General features: G+C 46.7%; 1 protein-coding gene across 3 annotated transcripts in view; it reads left to right on the top strand.

Annotated features, from left to right (window-relative positions):
* The first annotated feature begins 290 nt into the window (after window positions 1-290).
* LOC147881168 (RNA helicase family protein) overlaps window positions 291-21,486 on the top strand; it is a 62,950-nt gene continuing 41,754 nt past the window's right edge. For all 3 annotated transcript variants that reach the window (XM_087369920.1, XM_087369919.1, XM_087369918.1), the window contains exons 1-3: window positions 291-449; window positions 578-624; window positions 720-800. In XM_087369920.1, the coding sequence (XP_087226046.1) occupies window positions 361-449; window positions 578-624; window positions 720-800 (217 nt within the window). In that variant the 5' untranslated portion in view covers window positions 291-360. The remainder of the gene's footprint in view (window positions 450-577; window positions 625-719; window positions 801-21,486) is intronic.

Raw genomic sequence — 21,486 nt, 5'->3', positions numbered from 1 at the left:
CTCACTAAAGGGGGAGGGGGAAGAGGGACCATTTATAATATATTAGTTAGCACTAGGTATGCTCTTCCACTCTATAGGTTAGTGGTAGGGCTCACATGTGGGAAAGACAACATTGTGGGTTGGAATCCTACCCTTTGAAATAATGTAAGCTCGTCTTAGACATAGCTTAAAATAAATTAATAAACCCAAATAAATCAATTAATCCATGGACAAACATAAGTTAATTAACCAAGTGTTGGAAGCCTAAAAGGCATAAATAAAACGAGGAGAGAATTTGGAAGCTACTCCATCTTCCTTAACCTAGGCCTGGCTTCTACTCCATCTTCCTTCCCTATTCGGATTCCAACCCCATTCCTCTCCATGCCCTCCTTCTCCCATCTCCCTCCACCCAGCACCATGCAGGAGTCTCCTGCACCTCGCCATCCTAGCAGAACACGGACCGCCTCCGGGTACCTTTTCGTCTTTTCCTGTTTTCTTTCAGCCCTGTCCTTATGTAACTTTTAACACCATGATTCTGCTTGTAGATTACTAAATGAAACTCTCCGCGTACTTAAACATTTGCAAACTTTGCTTTCAGAAAGTCTCGTTTGGAAGAACAGCGGCGAGCTTTGCCCATTGCAACTGGTACACATTGAAATTCTTATTCTCTGCACTTTACATTCGTTTGGATTTTTGCGTTATTCTCCTGATTTTGTTGTCTCTGGATCGTTCTTGTACAGCGGAGAAGAAACTTGTAGAAGAAGTGCGCAACAACGATACACTTGTGGTCATCGGAGAAACTGGAAGTGGGAAAACTACTCGTAGGTGAATGTTTTGATCATATATTTCGTCAGCAACGTCTTAGACTCACAGGATTTAGGCTCATTTTATCTCTTTATGTTATACATTAATGGAATCTTCGTGTATTTCACCGGTTTACCTTGGATCACTCGTGATGTTACACAATAAGGCGTTTCAAGTATCAATCCCTCTTTTTTCTCAAGATTGTGGTAGCTCGTGCGGTCTCCAAGTGCGACAATGTACTCCAGTTTGTTCCCAAATGTAGTGTATGCCATTTAGTCCTGCACTTTATCTTGACAAGCTTACGTATTTCTACAAGAAATGTTAGTACACTCACTATTCATATGTCAAATGACACCCCAAGCTAAGAAAAGATGTATATATATGTGCGTGTATGTAGATATGTATGTGTGTGTATAACTTTATCTATATATCTATATCTATATCTATCTATCTTTCCATGAGTGTGTGTATTTATGTATGTATGTGAGGTCCTTTGTTCACTTTTTTGAGGAGTAGTATCCTTGAATGAAGCCGAGATCACCCTCACCATCCGTTCCCCCTCCCTCTTGTCTTTCCGGTGTCTCTTGCAGCCTCATCCTTCCCACCCCCTTCGTAGTCTCTGTTTCTTCCTCCGCCCACCTTGCTAGCGTCTCAACTCCGGTCTCTCCTTAGACTCTCGAGCCAGAGCGCAGCTACGTCATCTCAATGCAAGCATTTCTCTTCACAAGCTTAAGGTGGACTCTCCTGTGCTGGCACAATAATCTCTCTCATCTCGAACTCTTGGGCCGAAGCCTTGTCCAAGATAGTCCCTCCCTTGACTCTGGGATATCGGGGTCTCTCTCTACCCCCTTAAGATCAGAGGAGGCTTGCGCTTGCACCTTTGTCTTGGCAAAGAGATGGCTCCATGCTCCAAAGATTTGGTTGGGCCACTGCCCTGCTACACCCAAGCAATGTGCATCCGCTGCCCCAACCTGAAGCCCTCTTGATCTCAAACCTCTAGATGTCAGAGGGCTGGCTGGCACTCAAACTTCTCATAGCATCGAGGCTCGCCCAAATAAGTCACCCAACCCTGCCCAACTCTATGAAGACTCTTAATTAGGAAGTGACCCGTTTCCTGTGAGGTGGGCCACTGAGAAGATCCATGAAGAGACTGCTCCCACTGACCTTTTGTGGGGGGGTGTTTTTGAGAAGTCTTCTCTAAAGCAAGAGCTTCCAAGGCTCTGAGTTTGGGGTGAGATCTCGTGCTACTAGCTTTCCCACAAGGATTCTGCTCTGAATCTCTAGATCTATAATGATGATCACTATCTGCCAAGCGACCCTGGCTCTAGCATTCCTTGTACCATCCGATCTTGCCCTCAAGAAATTATGCACCAAGTGCTTGAGCTGTCCCATGCATCCCCTATGACAGCACCAACACAAGGCTATGTACCTGGTTGTGGCCAAGAGAACCTGGTTGACCCTGAGGGACATCTTGCAAGGGAGGGTATGGCCGAGTACAAAAGCTTGCACCACACACTCTCTAGCATAGGCACAATTTGCTTCCCCGCTGAAATGTCAATGCCCACCTAGTAGCTTGAATATCTAGCTGTGTGTCCTCGTCAGATCCACCGGAAGCCTACTGCGACCCTTGTCCAGGATCCTATACCTCCTCAATCGCCATCAGGAAGCCGGCTGATTTGGTCCAATTGATCCTAACCTCAAATGCCATACGATACAACTCAAGGGCTCCTCGGGCTTCGTCCAGACTCGATGATGTGTACTCCTCAAAGAGTGCCGTGTCGTCTACAAACTTTGAGTGTAGTAGCTCCTCTTGGTGGATCGGGAGCCTCATTGTCGTGAGGGCCGTTGCTTTGGATCACAAAAGACAAATTAGTGTCGATATGCATTTGGTTGGCACTCTCTATATACAATGCAGAAACCCCTTGAATCCATTTGTTCAAGTCTGCATTGTGCCCTCTTGAAAAAGCTACACCCCTTTGCCTCCTCGAAAAGGATTGCGATAGGTTGAGAGATGTCATCCAGGATATTGCATTCCTGAACAAAACTTGTATGGGGTGTGAATGATGTCAATTGAGGGGGTCCTAGACCTTAGATTAAAGATCTTGGCCAAAATTTTGTAGGCGATATCTAGTAGGGTGATCAAGCGGCACTAGCGAATGTCTGCGCGATCCCCCCTAAGCAAATCCACGCACGTGATGAAATTCTAAGGGAGCACCTTTTTCTGTATGGTTTTAGCCCATTTTGGTGCAGTTATCTTGTTATTCATTCTTAATGTCTACATCTCTTATTGAGTATTTGTGATTGTATTCTTATTAACACCTGTCAATTTGAAGTTGGATCTACATCATTATCTCCCTTTGGTTTAAGATTCTTCCGTTGGTTCTCCATTCTTCCACTATGTGGAAGGTCTAACTAGAAGCCCTTTATTCCCTTCACTTGCACATCAATTCAGCTTTGAGATAGACAATGTACATGTAGGTAGTGCAAAAATTGGACAGAGCTTCAAGAAATGATTGTTGTAGATGGAGGTGCAAAAAGCTCTTTGATTGCTTGGAGATGATGTTATGTACCCGAATGCTCATTCTCAGATTAGGGGCTTATTCTAGCAAGGTTAGGGGAGCCTTGGGATTAAGAGAAGCAGGCAAATGTGGGCCTAGAGGACTTAGGCAATAGCAAAGGGCTAGTTGGCTATATTTAGCAAGGACCCTACTGATAGCAATTGTCACATGTATGCAAAACAAGGAGTTTTGGGTATGCATTCATGCATTTGATGGTGCCCATGTCACGTGTATGGGGCAAGGTTGACTTTTGATCCATGGATGAACAATACATTTATTGTTTTTAGCACGTTTTGGCATGGAGGGTCTCGGAGTAGCTTAGGTTGTAGTCTCTAGGGGTGACGACATTGTAAGGGAAGGACCATGCTTGCTTGTTCGATTGGAAGCGAGACATAGCTGGAATACATTGATTTTTTTGTAATGCTATTGATGTAAGAAATCCTAGATTTACTATATTTAGAAATGTGCTAAGGAACAGAAAAGAGACTGAGATAGCAGAGAACAAGGAATAATTGTATTGCTTGAATATCTGTAGGGTGGATGTGATTGTCATCCATACAATTTGGCCTCTCTTATATAGAGAGTGAAGAGTCACACATGAAAAGGTGTGTACTCCAAAGGGTATGTGCATGAAGAGGTGTGTACCCCTTGTGAAGGGTGTGACCCTTGATGAGAGGGTACATTACAATAGGAATGTCTCTTGATTAGAATGTCTCTTGTGAAGGGTTGTGCCTCATTAAGAAGTGTCCCGTCGAAAGGGCAAGTGTCCCGTCGAAAGGGCATACCCTTCCACAAGTGTCCATTCATCAAACCATCCATAAGTCTAGAAAGAGAGAAAGGAATACGTCACAGATCGTGACATCCCCTCCCACTCAAAAGAAGACCCTGGTGGAGATAATGAACTGATGTAGAAAATATCATGGTAGATGCTGAAAATACTGCTGTAAAAGATCAGGGTACTGCTGTAAGTCTTCATCAGACTGCCAAGTAGCATCGGAGTCGTCCAGATCTCGCCAAAGAACAAGGAATTCCGTGATAAGTCGATGTCGAGTCTCTCGCTGTCGATGGTCCAGAATACGCTCAGGTCTTCGATTTCTGGGACATAATCACCTGCAGGAGGAACTGCTTCATCGCCTGGAATGTACGTCTTTAGCCAAGAAATATGAAATGTTGGATGGATTTTACCCCATGATGGTGGTAATTCCAATTTATAACTTAAAGGTGAATTTTTCTTGATGATCCGGAAAGGTCCATAGTATCTTGGTCGCAACTTAGGAAACACAGACTTAACCGTCTTATAGCGATGTGGGGCTACAAATAAGAGCACCATGTCACCAGTGTTAAATTCCAGGTGACGTCTATGTTTGTTGGCAGACCGTTGATACCGCTCTTGCGCTTTTCGCATATGATCCCTGACTTGCAGTAGAATGTCTTGCATTTCTTGAACCAGTTGATCAGCTAGGGCCACTCGATGTTGAAGTACAAAATTTGTTGGTACAATCGGAGTGTGTCCATAAGCTGCTTGGAATGGAGTCACGCTGATGGCACTATGGAAAGAGTTATTATAAGCAAACTCAAGGAGTGGTAGATACTCTTCCCAGGCGGCGAGGCGTGACTGAACATAATGTCGAAGCATTTCTTCCAGAACTTGTTGACTCTTTCAGTCTGGCCATCTGATTCTGGGTGGTAAGCTGAACTGAACAGTAGAGTTGTACCCAAAGATTCGAACAGTGAAATCCAAAAGTGACTGGTAAACTTAGGATCTCTGTCGGATATGATATTCTTGGGTAATCCATGGTGTCGGAAGATGTGTTGTATAAAGAGTTTGGCTATGTCCGGGGCCTGTGCACTGCTTTTGCAAGCAACAAAGTGTGCCATTTTGGACAAGCGATCAACAATTACCATAATCTGAGTATTACCTCGAGAAGATCGTGGTAGTGTTGTAATGAAATCCATGGAAATACTTTCCCACCTTTCAGTTGGAATTGGAAGAGGCTGAAGAAGTCCTGTTGGAAGTCGTCGACTTGCTTTCATTTGTTGACATGATAAGCAAGATGTAACCATTTTGATGACATCTCTTTTCATCTGAGGCCAGTAGTATGTTGCACTGAGTAACCGATAAGTCTTATTGATGCCTGGATGGGCAGCATAAGGAACTACATGATGCTCTTTTAACAAAAGACGTCGAACATCCTTGTCATGTGGTACACAGACGCGATCTTGATAATATAGAAGGTCGTCCGTATAAGAATAGGATGAGAAAATCTTTTGTTCGGAAGTCGAAGGTTGATCTTTGGAAAGAACCTGTACTGCTGTGCCGAAGTCTTTATCATTGAAATACTTTCCTTTGAATGAATTCGGAACATCCACAGATAATGTAGAGATTACCATGGCTGATGCTAGAGGTAACCTGCTGAGAGCATGTGCAACTACATTGCGTAGTCCTGGTATGTACTCAATGGTCATGTGAAAGTTGGCCAGAAACTCAACCCAGCGTGCTTGTCTAGCATTCATGACTGGCTGAGTAAAAATGTACTTTAAAGAGTGATGGTTTGTTTTGACCACAGAGTCGGCACCCATGAGATAATGTTTCCAAGAGCGATAAGCATGTACAACAGCAAGAAACTCCTTATCATAGACCGGATATCGGGTTTGGATATCAGAATGTTTATGGCTGTCAAAAGCAATAACCCTGCCTTCTTGCATCAAGACTGCTCCTGTAGCGATGTCGGAAGCGTCGGTCATGACCTCAAATGGAAGGTTTGGGTCAGCAATAGCCATAACTGGTGTGGTAGTGAGTGCCTGCTTGAGTTGTTGGAAACTATACTCTGTTTCGGGAAGCCACTGAAAAATTGCTGTGCTTTTCAATAATTCGGACAGAGGAGCTGCGATTTCGGAAAACTGATAGACCTTGGTATGGTAGAAGTTTGCCAATCCGAGAAAAGAGCGGACATCATGAACATTCTTAGGAGTAGGCCAGTTTCGGATTACCTCGACCTTCTTGGGATCCACAGAGATACCTTGAGCTGAAATAACATGTCCCAAATATTCAAGTTGGGTCTTGAAGAACTCACTCTTCTCAATGTTGATGTAGAGAGAATTTGCGCGGAGAACTTCAAAAACTTGGTGAAGATGTTGTTTGTGCTCAAGTAGGGATCTGCTGAAAACGAGGATGTCATCGAGGTAAACGATGACGAACTTATCGAGGAAAGGCCTGAAGATGTCGTTCATTAATGTCATGAATGTGGCCGGGGCATTGTTTAACCCAAAAGGCATGACCAAACATTCATAGTGTCCATACTTTGTTCGAAAAGCTGTATTGTATTCATCACCTTCTCGTATGCGAATTTGATGATAACCTGAACGAAAATCAATCTTGGAGAATTGTGTTGCATGTAGAAGTTGATCGAAGAGGTCATCAATGCGAGGCAATGGATACTTGTTTTTGATAGTGAGCTTGTTGTGGGCTCGGTAGTCGATGCAGAGGCGCATAGACTTGTTCTTTTTTTCCACAAGTAGTACAGGAGATCTGAAAGGGCTGCGACTGGGCCGAATGTGACCTTTGTCGAGTAGTTCGGTGACCTGTCTTTGGATTTCTTCATTTTGAGTGTGAGAAACCCGATAAGGAGGTTTCGACGGTGGATTACTGCCGGGAATAAGTTCAATTGGGTGATCCACTGGTCGTCGAGGTGGTAACTGCTTTGGCAATTCCTGTGGAAAAAGATCCAGGTAAGGCTGGAAAAAAGGTTGGTTGAGGTATTCAGGAGGGTCCTTTGTTGGTGTCTCCTCTACTGCCGTAACCAACAGAAGTGAAGTCTTTGCTTGGCGTTTACGAACCCACTTCTTTACTTGTAGGGCAGAGGCAACTGGAGTTGAAGGAGAGTCCCTAGAACTAGTTAGCTCAATAAGTTTTCCCTGGTGGACAAACTGGATAGTATGGCTGCGAAAACTGATTGATGGATCATAGTCGTAGAGCCACTGTTGTCCAAGTATGACATCGTACCGAGAAAGAGGCATAATGTCGAAGTTCAACTTGTCCGTATAATGTTGGATGCGAAAAGACAAGTTTTTAATCCTGGTGTTGCACAAGAAAGTAGTTCCATTCGCGAGTTCAATCTGATAGTCCATGAGACTAGGACTGGTGGTCAACCGAAGTTTATCGACCACAGAACTGGCTAGGAAATTATGAGAACAGCCACTGTCGATGAGGATGGTGACCGTTGTTCCACGAATCGATCCTTGAACACAAAGTACTTGAGTGGCCAGGGAAGGTTCGGGGTTGTTGGCAAGGCTCAGGTGGATGGTATTCGCCATTCGAACAGCTTTGCCTTTCTTGTCTTGTGCTGAGGTAGCATCTTCTTTTGGGGAAGTGCTAGGTTTCATGTTAGAGTTTTGCTTTGGTTGCTTGGGACAATCGAACCATCTATGGTCGCCTGTACAGATGGTACAAAGTCCTTTTGTGCTGGAGTTGTTCTTCTTGTCAGTGGCCGTACCTTTATGTTGGGGATGTCGGTAATGACTTTGTGAAGAAGAAGAAACACGATCCTTGGAGGAGTGCTTCTGTTGGAATCCAGCAAATGATTTCTGAGGCTTCTGGGGATCTTGAGACTGTCGCTGACCTGGATTACCGAAGTTTTTTCGAAACCTGGTGTTATCTTGAGGGCGAGCACCTTTGGCAATAGGCGAGTTCTGTGTGCGAATAGCACTCTGCTTCCCTGTGTTTAGGAAATCTGTAATGCGCTCTGCGTAAGCAATAGCGCCATCTGTGATGGTGATGTTTGCTTTAAGAACATCAATGCGTAACGAGGGATTTAGGCCTGAGATGAAAGCATGAAGGCGATCATCCTCAGTTAAACCATCAATCTCCAGCACCAATGTGGTGAACTGAGAGATATAGGAAGACAGGTACAAACTGCTTACGGAGCACGTGTTCAAAACGTTCCCATGTTAACACACTTTTTTCGTCCTTTAAGCGTCTTTGCCACCATAGAAATGCTGTATCCTTCAGGAGGGAGGCTGCCAAGGCGATCTTTTTGCCTTCCGTGAGGTCAACAGTGTCAAAATACATGCGCATTTTAGCGAGCCATTGGTCAACTATTCGGCGATTACGTTGACCAGTGTAGGCTTCCGGAAGTTTGACGTCAAGTCTTTTAGTTTTGGAAGCTTGAAGTAATCGGTAGAGGGCACGTAGTTCAGTGTTTTCTACCTCTGGTGGGAAAGAGTCCGCATCGTCGTCCTCTGTATGTGCTGGACTTCGAGAATCTTGGAGTTGTTGAACTTTTTGAACCAGGTCAGAGATGCTGTCCTGAAGCTGAGATATTTGAAGTTGCAATAGAGATTCACTTTGGACGTTGCCTTCAGGGGTCTTTTTAGGACTTGATTCTTTAATCTCTGGAGAGGCTTCACGCGAGCGGTGCGACATGTCGGAAATCCCTGTGAGAAAAGCGCGAACTTGCGCTCTAGTTTGTACCATCCCTGAAAGAGGATTCGGGCTGCTCCCTAAGGTTGCTCATATTGGAGGGGGCAGGCGAGGCAGGATGGAACCACCCGTGGAACTCTGGTAAAGGAGGTTTTGTCGGAGGTAACACTGGAGATTCTGAAAAAGGTGTTACTGCTCGTGATAAGACAGGGGTAGGTAGCAGAGTCCACGGATCTGAGAAAGGGTAAGGAGCTGCTGTCGGAAGAGGAGGATATCCAGGAGAGGGAGTGCCTTCAGGATGTAAATACTGACTTGGAGAAGGTACACCCTGTAGAGGAGGATATCTGGGAGCTGAAGGAGGTGGAGAGTACCCTGGAGATGCCGAAGGTGAAGGGTAAAACTCTCTCCAAAAATGAACAGCAAACTCCTGAGGAATATCGTGTTCCGGATATCTTCGTGTCTCGTGGAACACAACCTGTACTGTGCTGAGGAAATAATGTAACTGAGGTGCCTCACGCAGAAGGTAGAGGATGTGATCCAAGTCACTCGCATGGTTGTTAAGACACTCGTGTCTTATGATAAGACACTTAAGACACTTAAGACACGTGTCTTACCTTAAGACACCTTTAGACACTCTTGTGTTTTTTTTTTTTTTGGGTGGGTGGGGAGTACACACATTGAGTTTGACTTTGGATCTAGCAGTGGCAGTCATAGATTCAGATTAGGATGAATCTTCAGAGATTTGAGTCTTGAGAGTCGAAAGCTTCCTTCCAATTATATGTATCGAGATGCAGTTTTCATTCATGTTACATGTGACAAGATTCAATTGTCAGTTTAAGCCTTTAAATACTCAAAATTTGCGAGCTCTTCAGCCATGAGTCTTAACTTTAACTTTTAAGACTTAAGTGACAAGTCTTGACTCTTAACTACATTGTACAAGTGCATTGTTTCTTCTTGCATTATTTAAGTGTAGCTTATTGTACTTCTAGAATCTAGCAGCTAGCTATGCTAGCAAGTTGTACATTTGTATACTTATACATATATTAATTAAATATTTATTATTATAACCACAATGGCGTGTCTTACGTGTCTTATCTTTAAGACACTTTAGACACTCGTGTCTGAAGCGTGTCTAACGTGTCGTGTCTTAGCGTGTCTTACAACCATGGTCACTCGGAGGGCACGTGACACAGAAGACCCAAGATGCAAAGGCTCCAAAATGGGCTGGCTGTGCAATTTGAACACGATATTGTGTAGTAGCAGGTGCCTGAGGTGTCCTTGAATGGCCGGGTGAATTACCAGGGGTTTCCATGCTTTAATGTGGATTCTTTCATTTGCTGTAATTTGTTAAAGAGAATCCGTAAAAAGCAGATTGGAAAGACTCCACCTGGCAATACTTTAATCTGCCAAGTGATTGCGTAGAAGAAGGCTGCAAATCGTTGTCCGGAGGTCCATGTTGCAGTGTTTTGCGAGGAGTGCTCGAGGCTTGTCTGGTCCGGGCTGTCAACGGGCTGTCTTCATCGCGAGAATAGTTGCAACTGGTGCTGAAATGGCAGGGTAAAAATGGCGAAACAAGGAGAGGGCAGCAGGCTGTCACTGGCGAGGCTGAGAGCATTGCCCAGGGCGGGACTGCGCAGGAAAAAAAAAGGGGGGGCTGGCGAGGCCAATCAAATGCGTAGGGGCTGGCGCAGGACTGTGGGCAGTACGGCACAGACTGGTGCAGGGGTGCGCAGGAATGTCCGTACTGTGCTGGTGTTGCGCAGGGCTGGGGCCAGTAATTTCGTACGGTGCAGGCTGGCTGTCCGTACGGCTGTACGGCAGGCTTGCGCAGGCTGTACGGCAGGGCAGCGAAAAGACGTACAGATTGTACGGAATCACTGCGCAGGAAGGTACGGAAGAGGCGCAGGGCTGTACGGCTGGCTGCGCAGGCAGGTACCGAAGGATGGCGCAGGGCTGTACGGCTGTCAGCGCAGAAGGGTATGGAAGTCCGTACAGTTTTTGGTTTTCGTTGAAGGAGAGGCTGCGACTTTTCGCTAGGGCTGCCTAAAGGGTTAGTGGCCCCAAAAATTTAAATGGGGGTTTAATTAACCCTAGGTAGCTAGGGTAAACCTAGGGGTAGGGGATGGGTTTAATTTTTTTCCCTTTTTACCCCTCTAGAATGATGAAGGTATGAAGCTGTCCTTCATGAAAGAGATAAAGATTGGGATTAGCCAGAGAGCGATGAAGCCCTTGGCGGCAGAAGAAGGTATCAATATGCTGATTCCAGGCCCTAGGAGCTTGCTTGAGACCGTAGAGGGCCTTGCGAAGGCGACAGACCATGGAAGGAGAACGAGAATCAATGAAGCCGGGTGGCTGATCCACATATACCTCTTCTTGAAGATCGCCATTCAAAAACGCAGATTTGACGTCCATTTGAAAAATGGGCCACTGATGGTGGGCGGCAAGAGCAAGGATCGTTCGGATGGTGCTCATCCGGGCGGTAGGTGCAAAGGTCTCCCCATAGTCGATGCCGGGTCGTTGAGCATAGCCTTTAGCCACCAGCGTACTTGGGGCCTAGGAGGTGTGCCTATTCGAAGGGGTGTGACCCTTGGAATAGGTGCACCTGTTCATGAGGGGATATGTCCCTATTGTTAAAAGGGGTGTGACCCTGCATGAATAGGTATGTCCCTTTGCCCACGATGGGGTATGTCCCGTGAGTGAGGAGTCGAGACTCGTCACCAAAAGGTGTGTCCCATGGTGGAAAAGGTGCGTCCCTTGGTTTTTGGGACAGCCCAAGCACCTGAAAGGACACGATTTTGATCGTGTCCATTCACATCAACTTGTGATGTGAGGGAGATGGAGAGGCCAGGATGACTTTAGGCCGGGTAGGCGTTAAAAAATTTTACGCTCATCCTCTCCATCTCTTCCATGCACAATGTGCACGGATGTCCTTCTAGCGGCAAAAATGTATCAGATCAGCGCTAGAAGGTGGGGGGCATTTCCTACAGGCAGGAGCGAATTTTGCTCTGATACCACTGTAAGAAATCCTAGATTTACTATATTTAGAAATGTGCTAAGGAACAGAAAAGAGACTGAGATAGCAGAGAACAAGGAATAATTGTATTGCTTGAATATCTGTAGGGTGGATGTGATTGTCATCCATACAATTTGGCCTCTCTTATATAGAGAGTGAAGAGTCACACATGAAAAGGTGTGTACTCCAAAGGGTATGTGCATGAAGAGGTGTGTACCCCTTGTGAAGGGTGTGACCCTTGATGAGAGGGTACATTACAATAGGAATGTCTCTTGATTAGAATGTCTCTTGTGAAGGGTTGTGCCTCATTAAGAAGTGTCCCGTCGAAAGGGCAAGTGTCCCGTCGAAAGGGCATACCCTTCCACAAGTGTCCATTCATCAAACCATCCATAAGTCTAGAAAGAGAGAAAGGAATACGTCACAGATCGTGACAATTGATGATATGGAAAGTGCAAAGCTCCAAGCGGCTAGTGCGCCTCATTCTGATAAATTGCATAGCTATAGCTGTAGGAGGTAATTTAATTGGAAGATGGTTGGAAGTAGTCGAGGTGTGTGTTACCTCCTTGGTTGTTGCAAGTGCTATGAGATCTGGATAGTAGTTTGTTTGGTTGCTGCAAATGAATGCGTATTGTAGGAGGTAATTTAATTGGAAGATGGTTGGAAGTAGTCGAGGTGTGTGTTACCTCCTTGGTTGTTGCAAGTGCTATGAGATCTGGATAGTAGTTTGTTTGGTTGCTGCAAATGACACGTATTGTTGGGAATGGAGCAAGATTGCAAGAAGAACACGAAGCGGAAGGAAGCTGAAATGAAATTACAGCAACAAAAAAGAGAGAGAACAGTTCATAACAATAAAACCCTAGGATGGTCCCTAATTGAGGTCAACATAGAGGACACTAGCGTAGACATAGAGAAAACCCTAGGATGGACCCATGAGAGAGAACACTAGGGTAGTCATAGAGATAAGGACCCTACGACGGACCCTAATGGGGGGCAACATACATGTGATGACTAACTCAACCTTTGACTGAGGTTGGGGGGAAAACCTCATAAGGGGAAAAGTGCCCCTAGCCCCTTGTTACATTGGCCATTGCCTTAGAGATTAATAGAGAGAGAGGGCCTTGCTTGTGGGTGTGCCCGCCTAGTAAGTGAGGCTAGGGTGGGCTTGTGTTGTGGGTGTGCCCGCCCCTCATGAGAGTAGGTTAGTGTGGCTGTCCAGTGCCATGGAGGTTCCCAGGCGGGGCACGAAGGGGTGTTGTAGGGCTGCTCTTAAGAGGCGCGCCATTTATGGGCTGTGGAGAAGAGGGTGGGACGACCTTGTAAACTACTCGGTGCTTTCTATCAATTCAGACAACGGATTTTGTAGAGGCGTTTGAATGAAATGATTGCGAGTTGCCAAACACATATTCTTGAACTTAGTAGATTGCAATTAAGCTGGAATTAAGACTTATACAGCTTAAACACAAAGTGACATCATTGGAAATTGCAATATGATTGAGGGGCCAAGACGGCCCCCCCCTTATCCAGGGTCACTTTATTCTTGAAAATGGAGATACAAGACCAAGGTGCAATGCACCTTCCAAACTGATGAACTCAGTGAAAACCTAGGACCTAGATACAAGACTCAAGAGCATATGTACAAGGTAGACAACAAAAAGGAGGACTCCAAGCTCAGGTTTCAACTCTTGGCTTGCCCAATCCACAAGGAAGAAGATTGCAACAATCACCACTTACATCCAACATTAGAGCAAGCACTAGTTTCTAGAAAGATAATAGAAACAACATGAAATAGTGCTGTAAATGAGATAAACTTGACAATACAGACTCCCTTCGTGACTTGACCCTTTTGTAGATGAAGTCCTTGATGCCTTTGAAGCTACCTTGGGTGAGGAGAGTGTGGAAATGGGGCTGGAATGAAGACAGCTTAGAAAAAACAGCCTGTAGGCTAGAGAGAGAAAGATTTTATGGAGTGAGCTGTAGAGAGAGAGTGCCAATGCTGATCCCAAGGGAGGGGATGTAAGAGAGGAGGTGCTGCTGTTCCAGAGGTGCAGAGAAAGGCAGATTTCTGCAAGGGGAAGGGGCTGGAACAGTAGAGAGAGAAATTCTGCAGTAGAGAGGGAAAGACTGCAGTAGGAGAGAGAAAGGGGCTGTGGCTGCTCCAGGCTAGGAGAAGGAGAGAGGATGATGCTGCTGTTCCAGAAGAGCTGAGAGGGGGCAGATTTTTGGAGAGGTGGGGCTAGAACTGTAGAGAGAGAGTGTGTTGTTGTAGAGAGAGAGAGTGCTGCTGAGGTGAGAGAATGGCCTAGGGAGAAGCTGGCTGCACCCAAGGAGCTGGAGAGGTTCTGCTGCATCAACCAAAAGGAGGGAGAAGTTTTTCATGTAGGGAATGAAGGGGAGAGGCCTTCTTTTATAGGCTCAGCCCCCCGCCCCCCCTCCCCCCCCGCCCCCCCCCCAAGGCTTAGAGTGGAAGGTGGACACTTGTCCCAGATTTTTGGTGGGCTGCAGTCCCAAAGAGGACAGCCCACAACCTTCCCCAAATCTACCACATTTGGGGCCAGACACTTGGCCTGCATGCCCTGCCACTTGCCATGCATGCTGCCGCATGTGTGGGACAAGTGGACTGACCTGCCAGCTCAGATTCCATGTGGCAGTCTGCCACGTGTCAGCTGCCATGTGTCACTCTCAAAAACCCTAAAATTTCAAAGTTGTCAGAATTCAATTCTGATCGCACCCACGGGTTCCTAACAGCTTGGACTATCTATTGACGTACTCTAAGGTCATAATTGAGCCATACTGAGCTCATTTGTTTGTCGTCTTATCTTGTATCTCCATTACTCTTGGCATGCTACCAAGCCCATACCCAAAGCTTAGGGAACATTCTCTTGAATGGTTCCTAGGTCAGTATGCAATCTGTGCATTTGATTGGTCCCATGTTTGGGTACTCAGGTGGGGTGTGGTTTCCAGATGTCCCTCTCAAAGAGAGGCCATCACTCTTGTGGGTCACTAATGCCCACAACCCCAAGCAAGGGGGTCCACTCTCAAATGCTAGACCTAGTCCCCATTGTCCGTAACTGAACAGTAGGAAAACATTTCATTTCTTAATAAGCATACTATTGAAAAACAAAAAGAAATAGTACCAAGCAAGTGGATACATGTTGAAGCAGGATGATAGACCTGTAGGTCAGACGGCCACCTTGTTGGCTTCAGTCCTCCATGGGCTGGGGGCAAGAGCCCTATATATAGGGCTGTGTGCATCCCTGTAGGTGGGTTGGCCCACCTGGCTAGGTCGGCCTGTTTGGAGTAGGGGCTCAGCCCTGATATAGGGCCTTGTGGAGCCCTAGTTGTAGGGCTGTAGGGGTTGGCCCCTAGGGCTGTGGGTCAGCTTGCATCAGCAGGCTGGTCGGCCTTGCACTTATGGTAGCCGACTAGGAGGCTTTGGGGCTACATTTAGCCCTCCCTTTCCCCAACATGTGTTTTGGGCAATTCATTCCGGTGTCTAGTGGAGGAGCAGAGACAGCCCAGTGTAGCACCTGTGTGGAGCAGTCCTTCCACTCCTTGTGCCTCCTTTTCGTTGTGGTTGTTGAGCTGTCCGGTTGAGCTCTCGAGCAGCCTGTGTTTGCAGAGGTTTTTCGAGATGGCTGAGAACAAGACTAGAATTCCAGTGTTGCCCATGTTCCTGCTTGACCGGCAGTTGGATGGGCTCAATTACAGCATCTGGCGGGTGATGATGGAGTTTGTGTTACAGTCATACGACCTGACAAATTTCATCTTGATCGGGGTTGCCCGACCAGATTCCCTGGCGAAGGACATTGGCATCCTGGAGCAAAAGGAGGCCGAGATCCTGTCTCAGCTCTGGGATTGTGTTAATGCAGGGGAAGATAATTTATAATTCTTAACTGTACTCCTTAGGTGATTAATCACGTGAAGCACATGCCTTCTATTCATCCTTGATCACCAGTGGTAGGGTGAATGAGTTGACCTAGGAGGAATTGGTCCCCATGGTGCTTGACTAGGAGGAGCGCTTCGTCGATTGTACCTATGACAGTCAGCTTGAGGCTTTGACAGCTGATTAGAAGGGCAAAAAGCAGCTGGCAGTTGAGGAATGAGAAGCTCTCAAGGCATCCCGTACATGTAACGATGTGGCCGGAAAGGTCATTATTGGCGTAAGTATCCCCAAAGGAATGTTGAGGGGTCTAGTAACCAATTGGCCAATAGTGTAACTGCTGCGACCACGTATACTCTAGCCTTTTAGTAGCACTAGGTAGGCTCCCAGTAGGATTTCCGAATCCAGATGATTGCTTGCTTGCTTGGTTGTGGCAGTCGGACTTGCCGATCAGGTGCACCTAGCATGGAGTCATTAATCGAGGCAGGCTTTTAGGCAGGACCTCGAGCCATGAGGAGTTGTTTCCGTTGACTCAGGTGGCAGTTACGAGTTTGTATTATGTTTGGACGTTATGACTTGGCAAATCCAGAGGGGGTCTCCGACTGTTCTGTTGCAGCTATTGTTTGATGCTTTCGGAGATCTAGATGAGTCAGTAGATTGCGAGTGCGGGAACCCAGACACAATTATTGATCCTTGCGAGGTGTTATCAACCCGTTGTCATTGGAGCACAGAAGCTCATCGATCTGGTGACAATATACTAGCTTGGACTTGAGAGGGGCTTCAGAGGGGGCTATCTAGCTCTGTGGTACAGGTGCCCATGCAGGAAAGCAGACCTTGCACCTGTGGCTGTATCTGTTGGATTACTGTTCCAGTACCTTTTGCTGGAGTCTTGTACCAGTACCAGTTGTTGGATTGTTGTATTAGATGACCGAGTGTATCATTACTAGACTAGAGGAGTGTACCTAGGACCTGTGGCCTGGAAGCAATAGTTCCAAGTTTCCAGTGATCGTGTTGAGGTAGCTCGTGCCTCGAGGGGGCTTCTTCGACAGCACCTGTGGCAGTCTTCAGTGGTGGAGCATCACACGATGGATTCCTTCAGCTGTTCCAGCGCCACACCCAGCTCCCTGGCATCTTTGTTCCATCCATGACCTGAGAGTGGGTGCTATAGGTCAACATCTCCTGATCTCACCTAGAGAGAGAGAGGGCCTTGCTTGTGGGTGTGCCCGCCCAGTGAGTGAGGCTAGGGTAGCGTAGAGAGGGACGGTTTGTGTTTTGGGTGTGCCTGCCCCTTGTGAGAGTAGGTTAGTGTGGCAGTCGAGTGCGATGGAGGTTCCCAAGCGGGGTATGGAGGGATGTGGGCAGGCATGCCCTGTTGGGCTGCCCTTAAGAGGCGCCCCATTTATGGGATGTGGAGAAGAGGGTGGGCTGACCTGCAGGTCGGCCACCTTGCTGGCTTCAGCCCTCCATGGGATGGGGGCTGGAGCCCTATATATAGGGCTGTGTGCATCGTTGCCTCAAATGGAAGGTTTGGGTAAGCAATAGCCATAACTGGTGTGGTAGTGAGTGCTTGCTTGAGTTGTTGGAAACTATACTCGGTTTCGGGAAGCCACTGAATTTTCGTCCAAGTGGTGATCAGCTGTTCAACTATATCGTTTTATCTTACGCAGGTGCAGAAGCCCCAACAGCTATCATTTTCTCTATCTTTAGAACAACAAAATTTCTAAATTTGTATGATTGGACTTATTCTAGTCTTACAAAGGTATATATAATTCGGACATAGGAGCTATGATTTCGGAAAACTGATAGACCTTTGTATGGTAGAAGTTTGCCAATCTGAGAAAAGAGCGGACATCATGAACATTCTTAGGAGTAGGCCAGTTTCGGATTACCTCGACCTTCTTGGGATCCACAGAGATGCCTTGAGCGGAAATAACATGTCCCAAATATTCGAGTTGGGTCTTGAAGAACTCACTCTTCTCAATGTTGATGTAGATAGAATTTGCACGGAGAACTTCAAAAACTTGGTGAAGATGTTGTTTGTGCTCTTGTAGGGATCTGCCGAAAACGAGGATGTCATCGAGGTAAACGATGACGAACTTATCGAGGAAAGGCTTGAAGATGTCGTTCATGAGTGTCATGAATGTGGCTGGGGCATTCGATGATAACCTGAACAAAGATCAATCTTTGAGCATGTAGAAGTTGATCGAAGAGGTCATCGATGCGAGGCAATGGATACTTGTTTTTGATAGTGAGCTTGTTGAGGGCTCGGTAGTCGATGCAGAGGTGCATTGACTTAATCTTTTTTCCCACAAGTAGTACAGGAGATCCGAAAGGGCTGCGATTGGGCCGAATGTGACCTTTGTCGAGTAGTTCGGTGACGTGTCTTTGGATTTCTTCATTTTGAGTGTAAGAAACCCGATAAGGAGGTTTCGACGGTGGATTACTGTCGAGAATAAGTTCGATTGGGTGATCCACAGGTCGTCGAGGTGGTAACTGCTTTGGCAATTCCTGTGGAAAAATATCCAGGTAAGGCTGGAAAAAAGGTTGGTTGAGGTATTCAGGAGGATCCTTAGTTGGTGTCTCCTCTACTGCCGTAACCAACAGAAGTGAAGTCTTTACTTGACGTTTACGAACCCACTTCTTTACTTGTAGGACAGAGGCAACTGGGGTTGAAGGAGAGTTCCTAGAACCAGTTAGCTCAATAAGTTTTCCCTGGTGGACAAACTGGATAGTATGGCTGCAAAAACTAATTGATGGATCATAGTTGTAGAGCCACTGTTGTCCGAGTATGACATCGTACCGAGAAAGAGGCATGATGTCGAAGTTCAACTTGTCCGTATAATGTTGGATGCGAAAAGACAAGTTTTTAATCTTGGTGTTGCACAAGAAAGTCGTTCCATTTGCGAGTTCAATTTGATAGTCCATGAGACTAGGACTGGTGGTCAACCGAAGTTTGTCGACCATAGAGCTAGCTAGGAAGTTATGAGAACAGCCACTGTCGATGCGGATAGTGACCGTTGTTTCACGAATCGATCCTTGAACACAAAGTTCTTGAGTGGCCAGGGAAGGTTCGGGATTGCTGGCAAGGCTTAGGTGGATGGTATTTGCCATTCGAACAGCTTTGCCTTTCTTGTCTTGTGCTGGGGTAGCATCTTCTCTTTGGGAAGTGCTAGGTTCCATATTGGAATTTTGCTTTGGTCGCTTGGGACAATCGAACCATCTATGGTCGCCTGTACAGATGGTACAAAGTCCTTTTGTGCTGGAGTTGTTCTTCTTGTCAGTGGCCGTACCTTTATGTTGGGGATGTCGATAATGGCTTTGTGAAGAAGAAGAGGCGCGATCCTTGGAGGAGTGCTTCTGTTGGAATCCAGCATATGATTTATGAGTCTTCTGGGGATCTTGAGATTGTCGCTGACCTTGATTACCAGAGTTTTTTCAAAACCTTGTGTTGTCTTGAGGGCGAGCACCTTTGTTCATAGGAGAGTTCTGTGTGCGATTAGCACTCTGCTTCCCTGTGTTTTGGAAATCTGTAATGCGCTCTGCGTAAGCAATAGCGCCAGCTGTGGTGGTGATGTTTGCTTTAAGGACATCAATGCGTAACGAGGGATTTAGGCTTGAGATGAAAGCATAAAGGTGATCATCCTCAGTTAAACCATCAATCTCCAGCACCAATGTGGTGAACTGAGAGATGTAGGAAGACAGGGAGCCCGTTTGCTCCAACTGTCGGAGTTTTGAACGTGCTTGGAAGTCCGCGTTGGCAGGTATGAATTGCTTACGGAGCACGTGTTCAAAACGTTCCCATGTTAATACACTTTTGCCGTCCTTTAAGCGTCTTTGCCACCATAGAAAAGCTGTATCCTTAAGGAGGGAGGCTGCCAAGGCGATCTTTTAACCTTCAGTGAGGTCAACAGTATCAAAATACATGCGCATTTTTGCGAGCCATTGGTCAACTATTCGGCGATTGCGTTGCCAGTGTAGGCTTCCGGAAGTTTAATGTCAAGTCTTTTAGTTTTGGAAGCTTGAAGTAAACGGTAGAGGGCACGTAGTTCAGTGTTTTCTACCTCTGGTGGGAATGAATCCGCATAGTCGTCTGGTTGTGTCACGTCATCCTTTGTATGTGTGGTATTGCGAGACTCTTGAAGTTGTTGAACTTTCTGGACCAAGTCGGATATGCTGTCCTGAAGTTGGGAAATTTGAAGTTGCAGTAGTGTTTCGCCTTGTACGTTGACTTCAGGGTTCTTTTTTGGACTTGAGTCTTTGATCTCTGGAGAGGCTTCACGCGAGCGGTGCGACATATTGGAGATCCTTGTGAGAAAAGCGCGAACTTGCGCTCTAGTTTGTACCATTCCTGGAAGAAGATTGGGGCTGCTCCCTGAGGTTGCTCATGCTGGAGGAGGCAGGCAAGGCAAGATGGAACCACCCGTGGAAGTCTGGTAAAGGAGGTCCTGTCTGAGGTAACACTGGGGATGCCGAAAGTGGTGTTACTGCTCGTGAGAGGACAGGAGTAGGTTGCAGAGTCCACGGATCTGAGAAAGGATAAAGAGCTGCTGTCGGAAGTGGAGGATATTCAGGAGAAGGAGTGCCTTCAGAGTGTAAATACTGTCTTGGAGAAGGTACAACCTGTATAGGAGGATATCTGGGAGCTGAAGGAGGTGGAGAGTACCCTGGAGATGCTGAAGGTGAGGGGTAAAATTCTCTCCAAAGATGGACAGCAAACTCTCGAGGAATATTGGGTTCTGGGTATCTTCGTGTCTCGTGGAACACAACCTGTACTGTGCTGAGGAAGTAATGTAATTGAGGTGCCTCATGCAGAAGATATAGGATGTGGTCCAAATCACTAGGAGGGCACGTGACACAGAAAACCCACGATGCAAAAGCTCCGAAATGGGCTGGTTGTGCAATCTGAACACGATATTGTGTGGTAGATGATGCCTGAGGTGTCCTTGAAATGCCGGGGGAATTACCAGGGGTTTCCATGCTTTAAGGAAGCGTCTTTCATTTGCTGTAATTTGATAATGACAAGAGAATCCTTAAAAGCAGAATGATTTAATCTGCCAAATTGTTGCGTAGAAGAGGCCTGCAGATTTCTGTCCGGAGGTCCATGTTGCAATGGGTGGCGAGGAGCAGATCTGGGCTTGGCATTTAATAGGCTGTCTTCATAGTGAAAGGAAGCTGAAACTGCTGCTGATCTGGCAGGAAAAAGGTGGCGAAACAAGGAGAGCAGGTATCAATGGCGCAGACTGGTTGCAGGCTGATCTGCGACAGAAGGGCTGGCTGGCGCTGTGCTCACGCTGCAGGCTGGAAAGGAACAGGGCTGCAAAACCAGCGGGGCTGCAAATGGCAAGTGGCTGGCAGCGAAAAAGGCGAGGGCTGGCAGCGAAAATGGCGTGGGCTGGCAGCGAGATGGCGCGGCAAGATTGGCAGCGAACCAGCGCGGGCTGGCAGCGAAATGGTGCGGGCTGGCAGTGAGATGGCGAGGCAAGACTGGCAGCGAACCAGCACGGGCTGGCAGTGAAAATGGCGAGGGAAGAGTTGGAAGCGAACCTGCGCGGGCTGGCAGCGAAATGGCGAGGGCTGAGGGCAGATCCTGTGTGCAAATCTGTACGATGGAGGCGAGCCTGCGTGACAAATCCGTACGGCGTCAAAGGGTGCGTCCCTTTTTCGTTGGTGGCTGCCTAGGTTGGGTGATTGCCCAAAAATTAAAAGTTGGGTTTATTTAACCCTAGGGTAGCTAGGGTAAACCTAAGGTTTGGGGCTGGGTTTTTCATTTTAACCCCTCTAGGTACCCTTTTTATAGGTGCTTGGTGCCTAAAAGGTGTGCCTATTCGAAGGG

Source organism: Dipteris shenzhenensis, chromosome 31 (genome assembly GCF_047967505.1).
Source record: "Dipteris shenzhenensis isolate YYH24624 ecotype China chromosome 31, Dip_SZ_1.0, whole genome shotgun sequence".
NCBI classification, from domain to species: Eukaryota; Viridiplantae; Streptophyta; class Polypodiopsida; order Gleicheniales; family Dipteridaceae; genus Dipteris; species Dipteris shenzhenensis.
The sequence above is the reverse complement of the archived record's forward strand: the minus strand, read 5'-3'. Positions and strand labels throughout refer to the sequence as shown.